The 20998-nt window shown below is 46.0% G+C and overlaps 1 protein-coding gene across 1 annotated transcript in view; it reads right to left on the bottom strand.

Moving 5' to 3' along the window:
• The window catches only part of LOC115469724 (disintegrin and metalloproteinase domain-containing protein 9-like), a 581856-nt gene that overhangs the window by 414227 nt on the left and 146631 nt on the right, over nucleotides 1-20998 (bottom strand). The window contains 1 exon segment of the mRNA XM_030202512.1: nucleotides 11999-12174. Coding sequence (XP_030058372.1) covers nucleotides 11999-12174 — 176 coding nt within the window.

Genomic DNA, 20998 nt, shown 5'->3' with positions numbered 1-20998 from the left:
CGAGATGGTCCTGTTGTAGCAAGTACAGCGTTTGAAGCTCTGAGAGTCTTCGATGACATGGGCGGGAAAATAGCGTCTGCGAAATCAAAAGGCTCGATTGTGCCAATTGAAAAGGCACAAAAAAAGAGGAAAAAGACACGGCCGAGCGGCCTAAAGGCGGGCGCAACCAAAAAGAAAACAAACTTTAGAATTGGAGAAAAAACTTAAAAAATAAGGGAAAAAACTTTTTATATTTCAATCTTTTTATTCACATGGCAAACAACTCAGAAATTAACAGCACCCCAGACACTTCATTCCGTGTCCGGGAAAAAAGACCATATTGTGTACAAAACAATTCCACAACCGTTTTCTTTTTCCCCTGTTTTGTTAACATTATTGCAATGGTATTGCCGCTTTTCCTTTTTCTTCCCCCCTCCCTCCCCCCTTTCTTTAGAACTAAGCTACTTTCCCACTAATCCTTCACATCAACAACATCTTTGAACTTATCTATTCCTCTTATTTAATGTGTGTCCCAATAATTGTCTTAAAAGGTTCAAAAGTTCAAAAGGTGACTACGGGGTGCTGGGGTTAGTGTCGACCAAAAGGGAGTCCAGCACTTTTGGAATTTCTTCCCTGTCTCTGAGTCTAGGTTGTGAATCCCTTGTAATTCTATTCTCATTAGGTGCAACATCTTGCTTCTCCATTGTTGTCTCGTGGGTGATTTGGCAGAGATCCATTCTGACAGAATGACGTGCTTGGCTACGATGGTGGTTTTAAGTACAAACTCTATGAGCCCCCCCCGGGCTGGGTGTACTCAACCGTGGTTGTCCAAACAACAAAGTCGCCTCACACCTCCAAGACATGTTCCATAACTGTGAGACATAGGCTGTGATGTTTCTCCAAAATTTCCAAACGTTCCGGCCGCTTCTTGATCTGATCAACCATGTCCTCTACTTTTTCTCCAAAAGATTATCCCCCCGTCAAGGAACATCCACCATTCACTGCTGGGTCTTATGATCCAGGTCAGAGACATGCAGCCATGAGAGTCTGCGCATCACTATACCTTGAGCAGCTACTCGGAATGCCACATCAAAAGTGTCGTAAGTACCCCTGGCCAGGAATTTGCAACACGTCTTCTGCTGCATGACCACCTGGTGAAAAGGTTTGGCAAGCTCCGGCTAGGTGTCCTTGATGACATGGTTGGAAAAAACAGTTGGCTGCAAAAATTAGAAAGACGTAATTATGCCAATAAAAAAGGCACAAAAAAGAGAAAAAAAGGGAAAAGTAACCTGGGCCGCAACGAAAAGAAAGAAAACTTACAACAGGAGGTAAAACTAAGAGAATAAGGGAACTAAATACAAAATAAATATATTTTTTTAAGTTTTTTGGAAACTAAGCAAACACAAAGAATGAGGAAAAGAAAAAACTCACGCGCGATCCCCTGGGCCGAAGGCAACAGCGAAGCAGAAAAAAACTCCATGTTACCAGCGTCACGGAAAAAAAGCAACTGAGGGACTCACGCTCCTGTTGCGGGCGGGAAGCCATTCGCGCATGCACAGTGCGCTCTGCCCACGCGATGGAGTGTTCGAGAGACTTCTTCGTTTGCTCTCAAGATTTTGCTGGTCTCCTGGGCCGTCGTGGACGACGACCCAATCGTGAGAAAAGTCAGCCTGCTTGTCCTCTGAGAATTTATTGTACTTTTGGGGGATCTTGCCAGGTACTTGTGACCTGGATTGATCACTGTTGGAAACAGGATGCTGGGCTTGATGGACCTTTGGTCTGTCCCAGTATGGCAATACTTATGTACTTATGCACCTCTGCAAGATAAGCATCATATCCTCTTTTTAATGGGAGAGTCCGTAGAATATGACCTTAATAAAAAAAGGTGAAAGTGTTCCTGGATCAGAGGAAGACTGTCAAAAATGCAACAGATGAAACTATCACTTTCATAATATGCCATTCGCCCTGGTCCTCTGGAGTTTAAAAGCCAAAAGATCTACTTGGTTTATTACTACAGTCATAGTGGGCATGCTTTAAGCGGGTATTTGTAAAGTGTAACTGCTCAATCTAGATAGCATCAATTTGCAATTGAACAGCCTGGATTTCCCAAAGAACCAACACTGATCTAGAAACCTTGTGCTGCTCCTCCAAGGACATAAGCTGAGCCAAACAGTGAGCGCAGACAAGTCCTCTTTACGCGCGAGCACTGACAGGGTTTTATGCAAAAAACAAACCCCTCTGGTCACTGCCTTTAGAGCATCCCAAACTATATCCAGGGATGGTCCAGAGTTTATATTAAATCCAGATAGTAATGCAAGGTTACCCTGTAGCTCTTACAAATCTCAGGGTCCTGCAACAGAAGATTATTAAGCATCCACCACCTGTCTCTATTCTCTTCCCTGAGAAAAAGGACAACCACCCAGACGAGGCATGATCAGAATAGTAAGATTACTACTCTACTACTTATCCTTTCTATAGCACTACTAGACGTACGCAGTGCTGTACACTTGGAGACCAATATTTGAGGAGGCCCCCACGTCTGGAAAAGTTTTATCAAGAAAAATATAATCTAGTCAAAAATAAGAACCATGAGTGTGGGAATAAAAAGTATAATATGAGAAGTGGGATGGCCAACTTGCCATGCATTGAACAAACCCAAACTATCAACTAGGTTGACCAATGCTTGGGACATTTTATGATTGACACCTGAAGGCAAAGCTGTACAGTCCAACACAGGTTGTATTGTATCATTAAGATCCTCTGCCAAAATTAGTTTGCCCTTAGCAAAAGACAGCAACACAGAACACAGCTTATCAAAAACTGATCCTGATGGTCATTAGGAGCATAAATAGAAGCCGTTGTAACCTCCTCCTGATCCAACAAAGCATGAACCAAAAGGTACTAGTGGACCCTCTAGATCCCGCTTAATATGTTGGACATGCACTGTGAATGGAACAACACCGCCACCCCGTATTTCTTAGTACCCTTCACATCACAGCCACAAAGAACTACGGGGAATCGCAGATGTAACAGCAATATCTCATTCTCTTCCAAAAAAAATGAGTTTCCTGTAACAAAATAACGTGGCTGCATCCGAAGCAGCTCCTTAAAGAGAGAACATATTTTATGTGAATCAAGCCCTTGACATTATAAGTAAGAATTTTTAAGCCAGCGTAAAGAAGAGGAAAAAGAACTGTGCACCCCATCTGCCAGCAGCTACAATAAACAACTCATAGAACCCCCCTAACCCCCTCCACCTCCTATCCCATCTCCCTCCCTCCCACCCACTCATCCCCTACACATCCACACATTATCCTCCAACTGAAGACCCCAACAAGCCACTTGCACATGGCACCCTGTTAGGCAACAGAACTCTTGAGTCCTCTCACCAAATGTACTCCCCCCCACACACACACACGCACGGCAAGTGAAAACAAGCTGTATAACCCTCCACCCTGAGCCATCCAAGCATAGTCATAGCTTACAAACAATAATAAAAACATCCATAACATGAAACATGCCCGAGACATGGGAGACAATACTAAGCATATGGAGAATAAAATGAAAAGATCTAACAGCATCATCAGATGGTCCACTGCACAGTTGTTGCTTGCCCCCACCAGGAACCTGTTGCGAATGTTGCAATCTTGCCCAAAGTCACAGGGGCCACAGAGCTTGGAGGAAGGGAAGTAGAAGTGAGCCCAGCTTTGAGCAAAAGTTTCCATGCTTCTGTAAGTGTATGCACACAATGCAGTTTCCCAGCGTTAACAAAACAAAATTAAAAAGGGAAAACCCAACAATATTTAATTTTTGTTTTGTTCAGGAAATCCAATGCTGCATCTCTGCATCAGCTTGTATGCTGATAAATCATGGTAAACTGAAATCTGGGGTTCATTGTAAAGTAACTGTGGCATTTGCCGCTCTTTTGCCAAAACCTGCTCCTTATCAGAGTACTGTACAAATCAGGCAATGATGTCTCTAGGCCTGTTCCCTTGTGGCCTTCCAAGTGAGCAATGAGCTCCTTCCAAATTAAGAGAGATACTCGGGCTCATTTTCAAAAGAGAAGGATGCCCATCTTTTGACATAAATCGGAAGATGGACATCCTTCTCTCAGGGTCATCCAATCGGTATAATCGAAAGCCGATTTGGACGTCCCCAACTGCTTTCCATTGCAGGGATGGCCAAAGTTCAAGGGGGCATGTTGGAGGCGTAGCGAAGGCGGGACTTGGGCGTGCTTAACATTTGGACATCCTTGACCCATAATCGAAAGAAACAAGGACATCCCTGACGAACACTTGGACGACTTTACCTGGTCGTGTTTTTCTTACGACCAAGGCACAAAAAGGTGCCCAAAATGAACAGATGACCACCACAGAGAATCGGGGATGACCTCCCCTTACTCCCCCTAGTGGTCACTAACCCCTCCCACCCTCAAAAATATCTTTCAAAATATTTTGTGCCAGCCTCTATGCCAGCCTCAGGTCCATGACAGCAGTATGCAGGTCCCTGTAGCAGCTTTAGTGGGTGCAGTGCACTTCAGGCAGGCGGGTCCAGGCCCATACCTGTTACGTTTGTGGAGGAAACAGCGAGCCCTCCAAAACCCAACAGAAACACCACTGTACCCACATCTAGGTGCCCCCCTTCACCCATAATGGTAGTGGTTTACAGTTATGGGCACTGGGTTTGGGGTTTTTGGGGGGGCTCAGCACCCAAGGTAAGGGACCTATGTACCCTGGGAACCATTTATGAAGTCCACTGCAGTCCCCCTAGGGTGCCCGGGTTGCTGTCCTGGCATGTCAGGGGGACAAGTGCACTACAAATGCTGGCTCCTCCCATGACCAAATGGCTTGCATTTGGTCATTCTGAGATGGACGACCTTGGTTTCCATTATCGCCAAAAATCAGAAAACGACCAAGTCTAGGGACGACCAAATCTAAGGATTTGGACATCCCTGATGGTATTTTCGAAACGAAAGATGGACGTCCATCTTGTTTCAAAAATACGGGTTCCCCTGCCCCTGGTTCGGGATGTTTTGCGAGGACGTCCATATCAAAAATGGACATCCCTTTCGAAAATGCCCCTCCACGTCTCCTTCATTGACAGCAAACGGGGCAAACTATAATTATCACATCTTCAGTGTCACCTCCCTCCCCCCCCCCCCCCCCCCCCCCCCCGGAGGACTTCATAAACGTAAATTCTTTTACTTCTGCCCCGATTCTCCAAGTCATCAAGCTTATATAACAAATTCTCATACTGAGTATCCAGAAGTGCGACCCGTGCCTGAGAAGTAGACAGGAGGTCCACATGCTCCCCATTTTCATCTCCAGCTCCTCCACATGGCCGCCCAACTCTCGAAATTCTATGTTGATAATGTCTATGCACTCCAAGATCTCCTCCCATGAGACCTTGAAGTGGAAGGCTCTTACCTGAGGATACTGCAGGCAGCTTTCGCACTTTATACTGCTTCTCTCCACTGTCCCGAATGACCACGGAACTCTCCCTCTGAGTGATGCCTTCATTCTTCAGTGGAAACAGATTGCACAGTTTGCAGTCAGTGATGGTGCCTCTACCCTGCACTGCTTGAGGCATCCGAATCCGATTAGCTTTTGTTCCCACTGGGGCCTTATTATTGATGGAACTGCTTTGAGTTATACAGATAGATGACCACTGCTGTGGATTACCATTGCTTACCTTCCTTACCCCGGAGTCCTTCATGCTCTTGTGACATACTGCTTCTGAGGACTTCTCACAAGTTCAGAATCACCTGCAGCTAAAGACAAAATTCTCTCTGTCATTCTCCCTCAATTAATCCACATTGCAAAGGGAAGAGTGGCTATTTAATTACGAATGACAGCTTCTCTGTTCTCTAGAACCGACAACTGTTCATTTCTTCTTCATGTCACTCTTCAATTATAGTCTGCTTCATTGGCACCCAGTATCTCTCGGACCAGAGAGCTCGTGGCAAAATAGACCCCCTGGGTGCTGTGGCTGGCCTCAGTGAATCAGCTGACAACTGAAGACCACCTCCATGTGGTGACAGCCGACAACAAAATCCCAACATAGCATAACCAGGGCTTCGGAGCCCAGAAAAAGTGAGATGACCTGCCCGCAGAGAAAGGGAGTGCCCGCTGAGCACCATGATTCATCTTTCAAGACTCCAGGCAGCAAAAAAATCATCGCACACCAGATGGCGGAAACTTGAACACGCACCGTCTCCAACACGAGAGATACCTGCTCACAGCCAGAACGCCGATCCCAAATCAAACAGCAACCTGCAAGACACATCAACAATACAGATCACCAACCATGGTGATTGCATGAAGTTATCTTGTGCTTACATTACACACACTCTGTTAATTAATAACCTAATCTAATCTGGAATTGTACACCGCACAATTCCCAGCAGGAGGTTTGAGGTGGTTTAGAGTGGTGTTAGTACATGGTTATGGAGGCGAGGGAACAGGAGGGAGAGAAGGAGGAAGGGTCTTTACTGAAGAGGGAATCGGTAGATGAGGGTCAGAGTGATTAATGCTAATGTGGTCACCTGAAACCAAAATACCAAATTCCCGTCCTGTCAGCCTCAGGGTACCAACTGAATAACATCAGACCAGTCCTTAGAAACCTAGGCTTAATTGGCAAAGCACCCCCTATCACCACACATTCTAACCCTGGATACCAACCTACCAAGAGCCAACACAAGCACACAGAGAACCCTAAATGCCAGCTGATACCATCAAATACAACACTGACACCAACAACTCCTATTTACGAATCCCATTAGCCTACATAAACACCCGCTCTGTTGCCAACAAACTAGAACTCATCAGAGAATAGGTGGAAGAAGATGATCTGGGATTAGCACTAATCACAGAGACCTGGCTGTGCACCCACAATGACCTCATACTGAATGATTTATGACCCAAGGCTACAAGATACTACACATGTCACAGACCTCAAAAAAAGAAGGTGGCCTAGTGGTTATCTACAAGGCATTCCTAAACGTGACGATGGTATCAAATCTTCTCAGGCCTGTCCCTAGAGATCCTACAGTTCACTATAATAGATCCTACCCTCAAGGAGACCACTCTGCTGCACATTATTCTACAGACCACCTGGCAGCTGGGCACTAGCCAGAGACAATTTCTCAGAATACATTTCCAAATTATGCACCACTCACTCTAACATACTGATTGTAAGAGACATAAATGTTCATCTAGACAACCTAGATGATCCACATACACGAAAAATCCTTAATTTCCTAACAGCCTGTGATATCCCCATACCAGTCAAGACCTCACACACCGCAAGGGCCACCCGCTAGACCTTTTCACACACGATTATCGATTCACAAGGACTTATTCATATCAGACATCGCCTGGTGATCTGTACCTTGGTCAGAACACAACAAACTAAACTGCACCCTAAACTGGAAAGAAGTATCGTCAAATAAAAAAATGAAAACAGATAAAAGCTACTGAATTCTGGACAAGATCTCAACCTACCTACCACTAGAACCTGGAAATAAAGACTTCCTCACAAACTGGGACCTCCGGGAGTTTGGCTACACTAGATGAAATTGCCCCTGAAAAACTGAAAAATAAACGCAACTATCGTTCATCCCCTGGTTTAATGAAGAGCTACTGACCACCAAAAGGACACTGCAGACAACTAGAAAGAAAGTGTATTAAAGAGAGCACAACAAAAAAAAAACATATGGAGACAAGCAACAAGTCTTACAAGCACATCATCAAACAAGCGAATTGAAATTGTATGACACATACATAAGATCAGGCCGCTCTGACATCAAGAAACTATACGGCCTACCTAATAAACAACCTTCTCGACACTCCAGCCGTGGTAGCCACAAATGAATGGACCCCCCCCCCCCCCCCCCATGGACCTAGTCAAATATTTCGAAGAGAAAGTAACCAACATTAGATTGGGCCTTCCAATGACCATTACCTGCTAGAGAGCTATCTAGTCCACAGGACGTCAGAAAGCAAGATTACACATACCGACAGACCCTGGACGTCCTTCACAATACCATTAACCTCCGAAGTCCAAACTTCCCTCAGAAAGTATGCGAAATCTCACTGCATACTGGCTGCTTGCAGCACACCGCTCATGAGATATGCCTCTAACCTGGTTTATAGATTTACTAACCGAACACATCTCCTACTCACTACAAGAAGGTCACTTCCCGGAGACCAAGGAAAATATAATGCTTACCCCAATCCTAAAAACCAACTTGGCCAAGAAGAATGACATAACTAATTACAGACCGGTGGCATCCATCCCACTCCTAGTCAAAGTTATAGAAGGGATAGTCACCAAACAAACAACAGATTACCTATCTCATCACGCTATACCTCACCCCTCCCAGTCAGGTTTCAGACCACACCACAGCATGGAATCTGTTCTTCTATCACTGGTTAACGACATCAAAGCAGTGGAAAGAAAGTACTGATACTCTAATTTGACATGTCAAGTGCTTTTTGATGTAGTTGACCATGATACACTCCTCTACCTACTAGTCTAGATTGGCCTTGGAGGCCCTGTACTTGGATGGAGTGGAGGACTGGTCTAATGATTAGTGTAGCGGGTTGTGGACCTGGGGAACTGGGTTCAATTCCTGCTGCTGCCTGATAGTCAGCAATGGGTTGAGATTCTGGGGAACCAGCTTCAATTTCCTCTGCAGCTCCGTGTGTCCCATGGCAAGTCACTTAATCCTCCGTTGCCCCAGGTACAACAGTAGTACAATATACTACCTAGACTGTGAGCCCACTAGGGACAGACCCAGCACCTGTAAAAGTGAAACTGTAAACCGCTTAGGTCTAAGCGGTATATAAATACTCAAATGAATGAATGAATGGTTCACCGGTTTCCTCAAATCCAGACCTTACCAAGTCAAATCAGCATATAACATCTCACCCCCCCTGGATCCAAGGCTGTGGTGTACCACAAGGTTCTCCACTGTCCCCAACACTATTCAATATCATGATGGCATCACTTTGCAGCAAACTAGATGCTTTAGTGCTGAAACCACACATCTATGTAGATGACGTGACAATATACATAACCTTCTCAGGTGACCTAACAGACATCACAGACAGGATCCGGATTGTCCTAGACAAAATGGAGACCTAGGCCTCTACCTTCAGATTAAAGCTAAATAGAGAGAAAAATTCTTGGCTGTATCTAGCACCTTCCTTCCTACCCCCTACCACACTTTTACAATTGACCAAAAAAGCTTCCCACTAGAAAGCAATCTTAAGATTCTGGGAGTCACTCTAGACCAAAACCTGACACTCGATGACCAAATAACCCTGGCTGCAAAGAAAGCCTTCAGAATGCCTGGAAAATGAGAAGAATCAAAAACCTCTTCCCAATCACAACCTTTCACCTCCTAGTTCAACTCTGATATTAACCCAACTGGACTACAGTAACGGTTTATACACAGGTTCCAAAGATCTGCGCCTGAAAAAAACTACAAAATCGTCCAAAACACAGTTGTTCGCTTGATCGTCACATCTCCCCGCTATCAAACAGCCTCTCTCCTACTGCAAAGACTTCATTGGCGCCCCATCATAGGCGGTCGGTGGCCCAACTGTTTGGGGAGGCTAAAGGGGGTGGGGTTAGGAGTGGGGCTAGGGGTGGAGCTTAAATACATAATTGTCTGATAACACGCAGAAAAAATAAATAAATAAAAGTCACAATTAATACCTTTTATTAAATTTAGATATTAGGTATGTATCATATGTCAAAGAATAAAGTGGTTGCTCAAAGCATATTCTAACCACAATCGCTCAACTGCAAAACACTATGCACAACTTTGTCCAAAAACACACTCAGAACCTTACTGTACCATAAATATTACACTGGGCAGACCTAATACACCAATATACCACCCATACGGAAAATGCAGACTGTCAACAATATGAAACAAGGGATCATATCATCACAATTCTCATGTAGAGCCACAAAACACCCTAATTCATGTTTAATGTGGGATAAAATGCCATAAATAAGTAAATAAATATAAACTTTTAATGTTGACCACCTGATTCTCAAAGTGGATATATTCCAAACACTATAATGAAAATAAAATGATCTTGTCTACTTTTGTTGTCTGGTGATTTTTTCTGATCATGCTGGCCCAGTATCTATTCTGCTGCTATCTGTCCTCAGTGCAGATCAGGAAGTCATCCTCCCTAAATATCTCCCTGGCAACCCAGGACATCTCCAGCCAACCCCCCCTGCTTTCCCAGCAGTAAGGTAAACAAACCATAAACCAATTTCAACAACTGCTAGAAGGCTTTCACTGTAGCTACTGCTGTGAGGATGGAGGTAAATCAACAATTTAATCCCCTCAGAGCAGCTGGACTCCACAGCTGATCCATTCTGCTGCAGCAGGGGGGAGGCTTAGCCTCTCCAAGCCTCTTATACCGGGTGCCTATGCTCCCCATAAAGGCCAGAATAAGCTTCAAAATCTTAACACTTGTCTTCACAATCCTCCAGGGACTAACCCCCACTTACATGATCACTTTGATTGACCTCCCACTCAGAAATGCCCTGACGGACACTCAAAGCTACCTTGTACTCCACTTAGCAAACTGTAAAGAAAGGAGTAATATACAAATCTTCACGACACAAGGTTCTTCTACCTCACAACCAAGGCCTGGAGCACCCTCCTCACAAACATTAGGAGAATAACCGACTACCTTACATTTTGCAAAATGCTAAAATCATACCTCTTCATAAAATTTCTTGCTGACACGGGGTAAGCCTCTAAAGACTGAGCACAGAACCCAGCAACAGCTCCTAACTACACTTTGTCTCAAAAATGACAACTCCCTGAATCCTGCCCTCCACAATAACACACTGCTACTCTATTATTCAGTATGATCTCTATTACACCATGGACTCTTGACTATAATAGCTGTTAATTTTCACTGTTAATCTGTTGACTGTAGCATCTCTTACAATGCAACTGCAACACAATAGATTATCATAGTAAGTTCCCTGTTACTCTGGAACCCTGATGATTACAGTTTTCTATTTGATTTGAAATCTTAGTAAGTCCTTCGTTACACTGTAAACCTGTTGATTGCAGTTCCTTATTATAATGTAAATCACTTTGATTCTGTCACACTAAGTCACATAGAACTGAACTTGATTTGGATAATGTGGGATATAAGACTAAATAAATGGAGATGGAAATTATCTCATCCCGAAACTCTGTGAGAAACTGCTTGAGCTCACGAGAGACACCCCTTATACTTGCCACCGGGAGCAAGTCAGCCATGGAAAGGGACGAATCTGATTCAGATGCTGATGCCAGTGTAGAGGGAGCATGGCGATGAGAAGCCTTGGCTGCCGACTGATTCACCTGTTTCTCAGACTCCTGATGTGCAGAATTCTGAGATTTATTTATAGCGCTACACATCACAAAGCAGAATTTGCCAACAAAAATTCAGAAACACGACAGATGGTCCAGCAGAAGGGTTCAAACGGGGTTCAGCGAAAGCTAAGGAGATAAGCCACCATTCAGCAGGATGACATCACTTCCTCCCTGATATATTTTTTTAATATTTGAAAATTAAGTAACAAATTTTAAAAATGTAGATACAAGCAATCCATTTCACTAGAAGAGTGTCATTTTTCAATAGCTTCCTCAAAACTGTCTGCATTCGTTTCCTAAGTTATGAAACTCAGTTCAGCTTATATAGCATCAAATTGTGAATTGGAGTAAAAGCTGATCAGTAGATTTACTAATCTGTCTCTCACCTACCAGTTGTTTGTTTGAACAGCAGAAAGCAAATTAACCAGCAAGATACTGTGCTCTGATTTGTCTAGTGTTTTTGCAATGTATAAAATAGATCATATGATGATTTTTTATTGTTCATTGCTTTGATAGTTCTAATTTACATATGGGTGGTATACAAGAAATATGTATGTATTAACTATACATCTGGAATACTTGAAATATGTATGTATTAACTATGTACATCTAGAATACTTACTTGAACTTTTGGTCATGTAAAATTCCTTTGGAATGCATATTATGATTTGCATAATTCATTCCACAAGACGTCGACTCTGAGTTCAAATCCTCGGTGTATTCAAGTCGATAAACAAGGTGCTGAAAGTCATGCGATGACTCTAGAGGTTCAATTCCATAACTTAAATTCTGAACTGCAGAAATCCCCTGATAAGGAACAAGAAAGTGTTCAACACACTACATACATGTTGCAATAAAGCAAAGATACTTACCTGTAGCTGATGTTCTCCGAAGATAGCAGGTCGCTTATTCTCACATGTGGGTGATGTCATCTGAAGAAGCCCAAGTGCAGACACTGAATCACTACACTAAAGAAAGTTCTAGCAGCGTCCCACTGCACATGTACTGGTGCCTTCCCATCCAACACTCAAGTGTGGGTCCCTGAGTCAGGTGAAAAGCATAAAGAGTACAACCAAAAACAACTCCTAAGGGAGGTGGGAGACTAAGAGGCCTGCTATCCTCTGAGAACTTCAGCTACAGGTATCTTTGCTTTCTCTGACAAGCAGGCCACACTTTTACCACATGTGGGAATCCCTAGCTACCAGGCTCGCCGAAAACAAGAAAGCTAGGATATTAGTGTCTTAAAACATCAAAACTAAAGATTCAGTCAACCTGAATCTACGTGGAACTGAATAAAAAACAGGACCTAGCAGGGTGGAGTTGGATTCTAGACACTGAACAAATTCTGCAGGACTGCCTGCCCAAACTGACTGTCACGTCAGGTGTCCTAATTTAAACAATAGTGGGATGTGAATTTGTGGACTGAAGACTACATTGCAGCCTTGCAAAATCTCCTCTATGGAGGCTGATCTCAGGTGGGAGCTGTGACATGACTCTCAAGTCAGTCCAGCCTGGGCAAAAGCAAAAGAGATGCAGTCTGCTATTGAGTTTGAAAGTGTGTGTTTGCCAATGGCCACCTCCACAGCTCGGTGGATTATCTATGGGCTTTAGTCTGCTCCAGATAGAAAGCTAAGGCTCATTTGCAGTCTAAAGTACGTAGTACACTTTCACCAGAATGGGCATGAAGTCTGGGAAAAAATGTTGGAAAAACAATTGACTTGTAGTTTCCTTTGGGGTCTGTTGAGTATCAGGAGAGGGGGGCAGATTCTAGTGTATTTCTATTTTTAAAGTTTTATTTGGGTCCCTTGGTGATTCTTTACTCATTTAGGTATTTATTTAAGTACCATGTATTCCATATCTTTTATATTATAGTGAAATAATCCAGTTTATCTAATTGTATTTATTTGTTTAATTTTACATATATATATATATTTTTTTTTTTTAAGAAACCATATAGACTAGGTATCCACCTATTTTAATCTTTTCAGTCCTTTATAGATTCACATTGTCAGAACTATTTTTTTGGAAATTCATGATGTCATTGCATTTACATGTGTGAGAAAATGCTTGGTTCCTTTCTGTCTCTTTAAATTTGTGCCACATTTTCAATTGGCATTTCTTACTTTGAAAGCAAGAGATACTCGCTCACACTGATTTGATTGTGTGGTAAGTTATCACCAATATTTTCAAACGATGTCAAGTGGCACTGATTTCAGTTTTTTTCAATTATTATCGTTGATGATTTTTTTTCTGGCAGTCAAGGTATTGCATGTCACATAGTAGCAGTTTCAGTGCATTTATCCGTTAACCAAGTGCCTAAGAACCTTTTACATTTGGTCTATCATTTCATATTAATTGCACTTCGGCTCTACTATAGCATGCTTTTTAGACACTTTCATCATTTAGAACTAATGTATAATAGGGTTGTAACGTTCTTGCAGCGTGCTTTTCTATTTGAAATACACACACCACTGGCGCTGTTTATGGACTTTCTTACATGTGGTTTGCCTTTATTTGATATCTATGCTTAGACCTCCAGTGTCACATATGTATTTTTTCACTTTTCTAATTACAATATTTTTCTCCATTATTGATGTCAGAAGCACTTTTGTTTAAATGATGTTATCTGATTGTTTCTTTTAAAGGAATATGTAATTAGGCTTGTTCTTCCCTTTTTGTTACACATGTGAACGAAGGTAAAATTATGTATCATACCTGATAATTTTCTTTCCATTAATCATAGCTGATCAATCCATAGACTGGTGGGTTGTGTCCATCTACCAGCAGGTGGAGATAGAGAGCAATCCTTTTGCCTCCCTATATGTGATCATGTGCTGCCGGAAACTCCTCAGTATGTCGATATCCAAGCTCCATCCGCAGGACTCAGCACTTAGAGAATTACACCCACAAAGGGACACTCTGCCCAGCTCACCACCGCCGAAACGGGGGGAGGGGAATTAACCCAGCTCATCCCCACACAAGTGGGGGAGGGGAATCCGTCCAGCTCATCCCCGCGGAGCGGGGGAGGGACACCATACCCGCCGATGCGGGGGGATCTGGCTTATCCTGCAACCGCAACCGCGGGAGGAGCTGACTGACCCTAACACCGCCAAAGCGGGAGGGGTACAAAGCTGCCCTACTGCCGCACGAAGCGGGAGGGAGCGCCGGCAGAATTTAAGTCTCAATCCAGCCCCGTAAAACGGAGGGGAGAGGAATGCAGCAGCTCACTGTAACACAAATTCGTCTCAACTCTTGAAGAATCCATTGAAAAACTTGAACACGAAGTCCTCCTGAACAGGAACTGAAGACTAAACTTGAACCTGAAATGCAACCAGAATATAAACAATACAGATATCTGGGAGGGGCTATGGACTGATCAGCTATGATTAATGGTAAGAAAATTATCAGGTATGATACATAATTTTACCTTCCATATCATCATGCTGATCAATCCATAAACTGGTGGGATGTACCGAAGCAGTACTCACCCAGGGCGGGACATAGAAATCCCTGACCGCAACACTGAAGCTCCAAACCGGGCCTCCGCCCGAGCAGCCACAGTCAAGCGGTAATGCCTGGAGAAGGTATGGGCCGATGCCCAAGATGCCGCCTTGCAAATCTCTTCCAAGGAGACGGACCCGGCCTCTGCCATTGAGGCCGCCTGAGCTCTAGTGGAGTGAGCCTTCAGCTGGATAGGCGGCACCTTCCCCGCGGCCACATAAGCCGCTGCAATGGCTTCCTTGACCCATCTTGCCACTGTAGGCTTAGCAGCCTGCAGACCCTTACGAGGACCTGCAAACAGGACAAACAGATGATCCGACTTCCGGAACTCATTGGTCACTTCCAAGTATCTGATGATGACTCGTCTCACATCCAGATATTTGAGAGCAGAGTATTCCTCTGGGTAGTCCTCCCTACAAAAGGAAGGGAGACAGAGCTGCTGATTCACATGGAAGCGAGAAACAATCTTGGGCAGGAAGGAAGGCACTGTGCGAATAGACACTCCTGCCTCAGTGAACTGCAGAAAGGGCTCTCGACATGAGAGTGCCTGGAGCTCGGAAACTCTTCTGGCTGAAGTGATAGCCACCAAAAAGACTGCTTTCAACGTCAGGTCTTTCAGAGATGCCCTCGACAAGGGTTCAAAAGGCGGCTTCTGCAAGGCTCTTAGCACCAGGTTGAGATTCCACGCAGGCACCACGGAGTGCAGAGGAGGGCGCAGGTGATTAACTCCCTTGAGAAAGCGCACCACATCTGGCTGCGAAGCCAGGGAAGCACCCTTCAGGCGGCCCCTGAAGCAAGCCAGAGCCGCTACCTGGACTTTAAGGGAACTGAGCGACAGGCCTTTCTCCAGACCTTCTTGCAGGAACGCCAACACTGAAGAAATTGGAGCAGTGAAGGGAGAAAGTGAGCCTGCTTCACACCACGCTGCAAAGGTACGCCAAACCCTGGCGTAAGCAGTAGAAGTAGAGCGCTTCCTCGCTCTCAGCATAGTGGCGATGACCTTGTCTGAGAAGCCCTTCTTCCTCAGACGCTGCCGCTCAATAGCCAGGCCGTAAGACGAAAGGGGGAGGGATCCTCCATCACCACGGGACCCTGATGCAACAGGCCCTGCTCCGCTGGCAGCCACAGAGGGCCGTCCACTGAGAGCCTGATCAAGTCTGCATACCAGGGACGTCTGGGCCAGTCCGGACCTACCAGGATTATCCGGACCGGATGCTTTGCCACCCGGTCTAGCACCCTGCCCAACATGGGCCAGGGTGGGAACACATAGAGAAGCTCCTGTGTCGGCCACTGTTGGAGAAGAGCATCTACTCCCAGGGATCGAGGGTCCCGTCCTCTGCTGAAAAAGTGCGGCACTTGGCAATTGGCCGATGACGCCATCAGATCTAGGCTCGGCTGGCCCCAGCGCTTCGTGATGTCCAAGAACGCCTGAGCAGATAGCTGCCACTCTCCGGGATCCAAGGTATGGCGACTGAGAAAGTGCGCCTTGACATTCATGACTCCGGCAATGTGGGCCGCTGACAGCTGTTCCAGGTTCGCTTCCGCCCACTGGCATAGATTCATGGCCTCCTTGGCTAGAGGGGCGCTCTTGGTACCTCCCTGGCGGTTGACATAGGCCACAGCCGTGGCATTGTCCGACAGGACCCGTACTGGCTTCACGCCAGTACCGGGATGAACTCCAAAAGCGCCAACTGAATGGCTCTGAGTTCCAGGAGGTTGATAGACCACTTTGCCTCTGCAGGAGACCAGAGCCCCTGCGCTGTCCTTCCCAAGCAGTGGGCTCCCCAGCCCGACAAAGAGGCGTCCGTCGTGACGACAATCCACTCCGGGGTCACCAGAGGCATTCCTGCAGACAACTTGTCTGTCTGCAGCCACCAGCTCAGCGCCTTGCGCACTGCTGGGTCCAAGGAAAGGCGCACAGCCTAATCCTCCGACACCGGAGTCCAGCGCTGCAGCAGAGAGTGTTGTAGTGGTCTCATATGAGCCCTGGCCCAGGGCACTACTTCCATCGTGGCCGTCATAGAGCCCAACAGCTGCACATAGTCCCAAGCCCGAAGAGGAGAGGCTACTAGGAACTGGTCCACCTGAGCCTGAAGTTTGACAATCCGATTGTCCGGCAGGAACACTCTGCCCACTTGGGTGTCGAATCGAACTCCCAGATACTCCAGGGACTGAGTCGGGCGCAGCTGGCTCTTCTCCCAGTTGATGATCCACCCCAGGGAGCTCAAAAGAGCAATCACCCGGTCCACAGCTTTGCCGCACTCTGCATAAGAGGGGGCTCGGATCAACCAGTCGTCCAGATAAGGATGGACTTGTACTCCTTCCTTTCGCAGGAAGGCCGCGATGACCACCATTACTTTGGAGAAGGTCCGCGGAGCAGTAGCCAACCCGAAAGGGAGGGCTCTGAACTGGAAGTGTCGGCCCAGGACTGCAAAACGCAGAAAGCGTTGATGAGGAGGCCAGATGGGAATATGCAAGTACGCTTCCTTGATGTCCAAGGATGCCAGGAACTCCCCTGCCTTCACTGCCGCTATAACAGAGCGGAGAGTCTCCATGCGAAAGTGCCGAACTTTCAAGGCCCGATTGACCCCTTTGAGGTCGAGGATAGGCCATACAGAACCTCCTTTCTTTGGAACCACAAAGTAAATGGAGTAACGTCCCTTGCCAAGCTGATTTTCTGGCACCGGAACGACCGCACCCAGGCGTATCAGGTTGTCCAAGGTCTGCTGCACTGCCACAGCTTTGACCGGAGACTTGCAGGGAGAGAGTACAAACCCGTCTCTTAAGGGTCGGCAGAACTCTAGCTTGTAGCCGTCTCTGTGACTTCCAGAACCCAAGCGTCTGAAGTTACCCTGGTCCACTCGCCCAGAAACGAGGACAGGCGTCCTCCAATCTGCACTGGGCCATGGACCAGGGCCCCGTCATTGGGTACGAGACCCTGGGGGAGGACCGGAGGGCGCACCTCCGGGACGGCGGTCTCTGCGAAAGGAATGCTGCTTGGGGGAGAAGTTCCTTTGAAGGAAGAGGGGGCAGAGGAGCCCGACTTGCCCGGGCGGTACCGACGGGCTTCCTGAAACCGTCCTCTGGAGTTACCAGGGCGAGCACCACTGGCCCGAGCCCTGACCTCTGGTAACCTCTTACCCTTAGACGTGCCGAGATCGGTCACAATTTTGTCCAGCTCGACCCCAAAGAGCAGCTTGCCTTTAAAAGGCAACTTAGCCAGGCGGGACTTAGATGCGTGGTCAGCAGACCAATGCTTCAGCCAAAGCCACCGCCGCGCAGAGACTGTCTGAGCCATACCTTTAGCCAAGGCTCTCAAGACATCATACAGTGAGTCTGCCAAATAAGCCAGGCCCGATTCCAGGGCCGGCCAGTCAGCCCTCAAGGAAGGATCCGAGGGGGAAGCCCGCTGCACAATCGTCAGGCACGGCCTGGCCACATAGGAGCCACAAACTGAGGCCTGCAAACTTAAAGCAGCCGCCTCGAAGGACGACCTTAAGGCCGCCTCCAATCTTCTGTCTTGGGCGTCCTTAGGGCCGTGCCACCTTCCACCGGCAACGCCGTTTTCTTAGTCACCGCAGTGATTAAAGAATCCACGGTAGGCGAAAGAAAGGTCTCCCGTTCACTTTCAGGCAAAGGATAGAGGCGGGACATAGCCCTAGCCACTTTGAGGCTCGCTTCCGGGACATCCCATTGAGCCGAAATCAAGGTGCGCATGGCATCATGCACATGGAAGGTTCTAGGCGGGAGCTTCGTCCCCAGCATAATGGCGGAGCCAACAGGGGCTGAGGGAGAGACGTCCTCTGGAGAGGAAATCTTCAAAATGCTCATGGCCTGCATTAACAGGTTGGGCAAGTCCTCTGAGCGAAAGATCCGCACTGCAGAGGGGTCATCCGCTCCATCCGAGCGGGAATCCGTCTCCTCCAAGGAATCCCCAAAGGACCATTGGGAGAACTCAGATACACTGCCCTCATCTACATCCGAGGAGACAGAGTCCTCTAAGGCCTGGAAATCCACCCGAGGGCGTTTACTTCCGGGGGCCTCAATCCCTTTATCGGACAAGGGAGCAGGGGCAGCGTTTTGCATAAGGAAGGCCTGATGCAGCAGCAAAATAAACTCGGGGGAGAAACCCCCCAGACTGTGCACTTAAGCAGCCTGGGCCACAGCCCTAGACGCACCCTCAACCGGCGCTCGCAAGAGCGGGGGAGAAACATGCTGCGCATCCAAGATGGCGTCCAGCGCGACACTCCACGAAGGAGCCACGCGGAAAGAACGGCGCTTAACTTTAGCCGCTTTTCTGCTGTCGCCCAAATGAAGGGCGGCCATGGCATTAACGTCTCCCACCTCAAGGGCGGCCCAAGAAGAAGCCGTCCGAGCAGCGTGGCCGGCCAAGATGGCGGAGGCGAGCAGCGGGGGATGGGCGTTTATGGCGGGAAAAACTGCCGCACCGGAGGAAGAACCGGGACACTGACCGGCCTCCAAACTGACACCCAACAAGGGCGAATCAGACTTTAAAACCCCCGCATCCCCGCTAGACGCGCACACGCGGGTCCGGGGAGGCGATTCTTTGCGCCCTCGCCCTCCGACGCCATCAGCCACGTGGAGATCAATCGGGGAACCCCCTGCCCGCTACAAAAAAGGTAAAATTACCTGCTTTCCGCTCCGAGCTGTAACGACCTGGTGTCCCAGTGAGTAGCTGCAATAAACGTTTAAATAAACGTCAAAATAAACGCCCTTAAGGACGTCAAAAATTTTTTTTTTTTTTTTAAACGGAGCCAGCGGGAGGGGGGAGAAAAGGAGGGACCTGGCACCACCAGGTTTGCACTTGCTCAAGAAGAGCCCTCAACCCCAGGCACTCAACAAAACCTAAAAATTAGGCTTGGAGGCCTAGCCAGAGCTGCTGCTGTGTGTGACCACCACCTGCTGAGATAGAGAACATACTGAGGAGTTTCCGGCAGCACATGACCACATATAGGGAGGCAAAAGGATTGCTCTCTATCTCCACCTGCTGGTAGATGGACACAACCCACCAGTCTATGGATTGATCAGCATGATGATATGGAATTCCTTTTAACTTGGGTTTACAGTATTAGATACGTACAGTGCATTTTTTAAACATTAGTAGCACATCTTTTAGATTGTTTAGGATTGATATCATCCTATGCGTAGAGCGATAGTGTTTTATTGGTTTTTCAGTAGCGCTAAGTAAATCTTTCGATTTATTTAGATGCATTTGACAAGATTAGTCCAATTTCAGAATCTGTATGAGGAGACTTATGAAAAGATTTTAATATATTGCTTGGAACACCTTATTTCTAGCAGTCAAAGTATAGCATCTCATTTTGGGTTGTTTTTTTTGATAACCAGTTTTATGAGGTGCTTCTACACTTTTGTGTGGCTATGGTGATGTTCATTTTTAGACTATATCTCTCATGGTGGATAACTTTAGTACTCTATTCAGATGTAGCTTTGTACCACTCTCACCCTCTTTATATTTTTTTGTGTCTGGTTTTCCTTTGTATGCATTCCCAGTTCATTTAGAGACATGTGTTAGCACTTTTGAGGTTTATATGATTATTTTCTCGGCTTGTTGAATTTTACTATTATGCAATTTGGGAACTTTTCACATTTGAATCAATATATTTATTTTTGTCTCTTCTTATTCAAATATGTTTTATTATGAATGTATTTATACCTAGTTTTCTTATGTTTTTTTATTTATTTATAGTGTTTCATATAATTATACACTGAATATTTTCAAAATTGTTTGTCCAACACATCTATTAGATGTATTGTTTTCCTTTATAGATTATTTTACAAATTGAAGAAAACTGAATGTGAAAGATCAGTGCCAAACAGACATAGGGCAGAAGGCATAGGCGGTCGGTGGCCCAACTGTTTGGGAAGGCTAAATGGGAAGGGGTTAGGGGTGGAGCTTAAATCTATAATTGTCTGATAACACGCAGAAAAAATAAATAAATAAATAAGTCACAATTAATACCTTTTATTAAATTTAGATATTAGGTATGTATCATATGTCAAAGAATAAAGTGGTTGCTCAAAGCATATTCTAACCACAATCGCTCAACTGCAAAACACTATGCACAACTTTGTCCA

The sequence above is a fragment of the Microcaecilia unicolor genome, chromosome 4, assembly GCF_901765095.1.
Source record: "Microcaecilia unicolor chromosome 4, aMicUni1.1, whole genome shotgun sequence".
In the NCBI taxonomy this organism is placed as follows: Eukaryota; Metazoa; Chordata; class Amphibia; order Gymnophiona; family Siphonopidae; genus Microcaecilia; species Microcaecilia unicolor.
Note: the sequence above shows the minus strand (reverse complement) of the source record. Positions and strands in the feature narration are given on the sequence as shown.